We start from the raw sequence: 833 nt of genomic DNA on the forward strand, positions 1-833 counted from the left end.
AAAACAGAAGGGTTAACATCACAACCCTTTTATTCCAAACCAAAATAAGGGGGGGGGGGGGGGGAGAAAAACATAAAAGCATGATGGAAGATGTGTGTATATATACCAATTCATTGCCAAGTTCAATGGCAGCATCTTGGTAGCTTCTCTTTTTGCCAGGGCTACTACCACAGAAGACACAAACCCTCTTGAACTTTGACACCCTTATCTCAGCGTGTGTCTCCATTTGTTTTTTTGATGTAACAAGTTTAGTAATAATAGTACTACTACGCTACCTAGTTTATATATATTCACACACTGTGTTGTTAGTGCTTATGTACTGCAAGCAATGCTTTCACAAATTGAGGTGCTTTTTTCTATTTGCTACCTTCCCTTGTGTTGAAGAAAAATCTTAATCATCCATCCATGATCCATGATCCATGATCCATCATCCATGTGTCATCATCAACATAGCATTCTTTCAACTACACACTCACTCGTTCTTCTTCACTCTTGTTCTAATTCGTGAATGGGGTTTTGTATATATAGAGAGAATAGAGAAGAGCACCACACTACCCCACACCACACCATTGGGGGGTCGCACGTGAGTGGTGCCTTGGTAGCACGCGCGGATTACTGTTGTTGTTGTGCGGTCCCAACCTACCTACGGGTCTTGTGTTCTGTTTCTGTTTTGCCTAATCAACATTGTCACAAACATTCTTCCAATAACAAACAACATTACCTGTAGTGTAATCATCACGGTTTTTTTCCTAAACATCACCTACAGCACCTCAATTGGATTCCTAAACAACCTTCATTACAATGTTGGACTTGTTATTTTATCTTGAAAAATT

At 39.9% G+C, this 833-nt stretch overlaps 1 protein-coding gene across 1 annotated transcript in view; it reads right to left on the reverse strand.

Annotated features, from left to right (window-relative positions):
* Nucleotides 1–226, reverse strand: part of LOC100802378 (cytokinin riboside 5'-monophosphate phosphoribohydrolase LOG1) — a 3463-nt gene extending 3237 nt beyond the window's left edge. The window contains exon 1 of the mRNA XM_014763001.3: nucleotides 118–226. Coding sequence (XP_014618487.2) covers nucleotides 118–226 — 109 coding nt within the window. The remainder of the gene's footprint in view (nucleotides 1–117) is intronic.
* Between the last annotated feature and the right edge of the window lie 607 nt (nucleotides 227–833).

Source organism: Glycine max, chromosome 10 (genome assembly GCF_000004515.6).
Source record: "Glycine max cultivar Williams 82 chromosome 10, Glycine_max_v4.0, whole genome shotgun sequence".
NCBI classification, from domain to species: domain Eukaryota; kingdom Viridiplantae; phylum Streptophyta; class Magnoliopsida; order Fabales; family Fabaceae; genus Glycine; species Glycine max.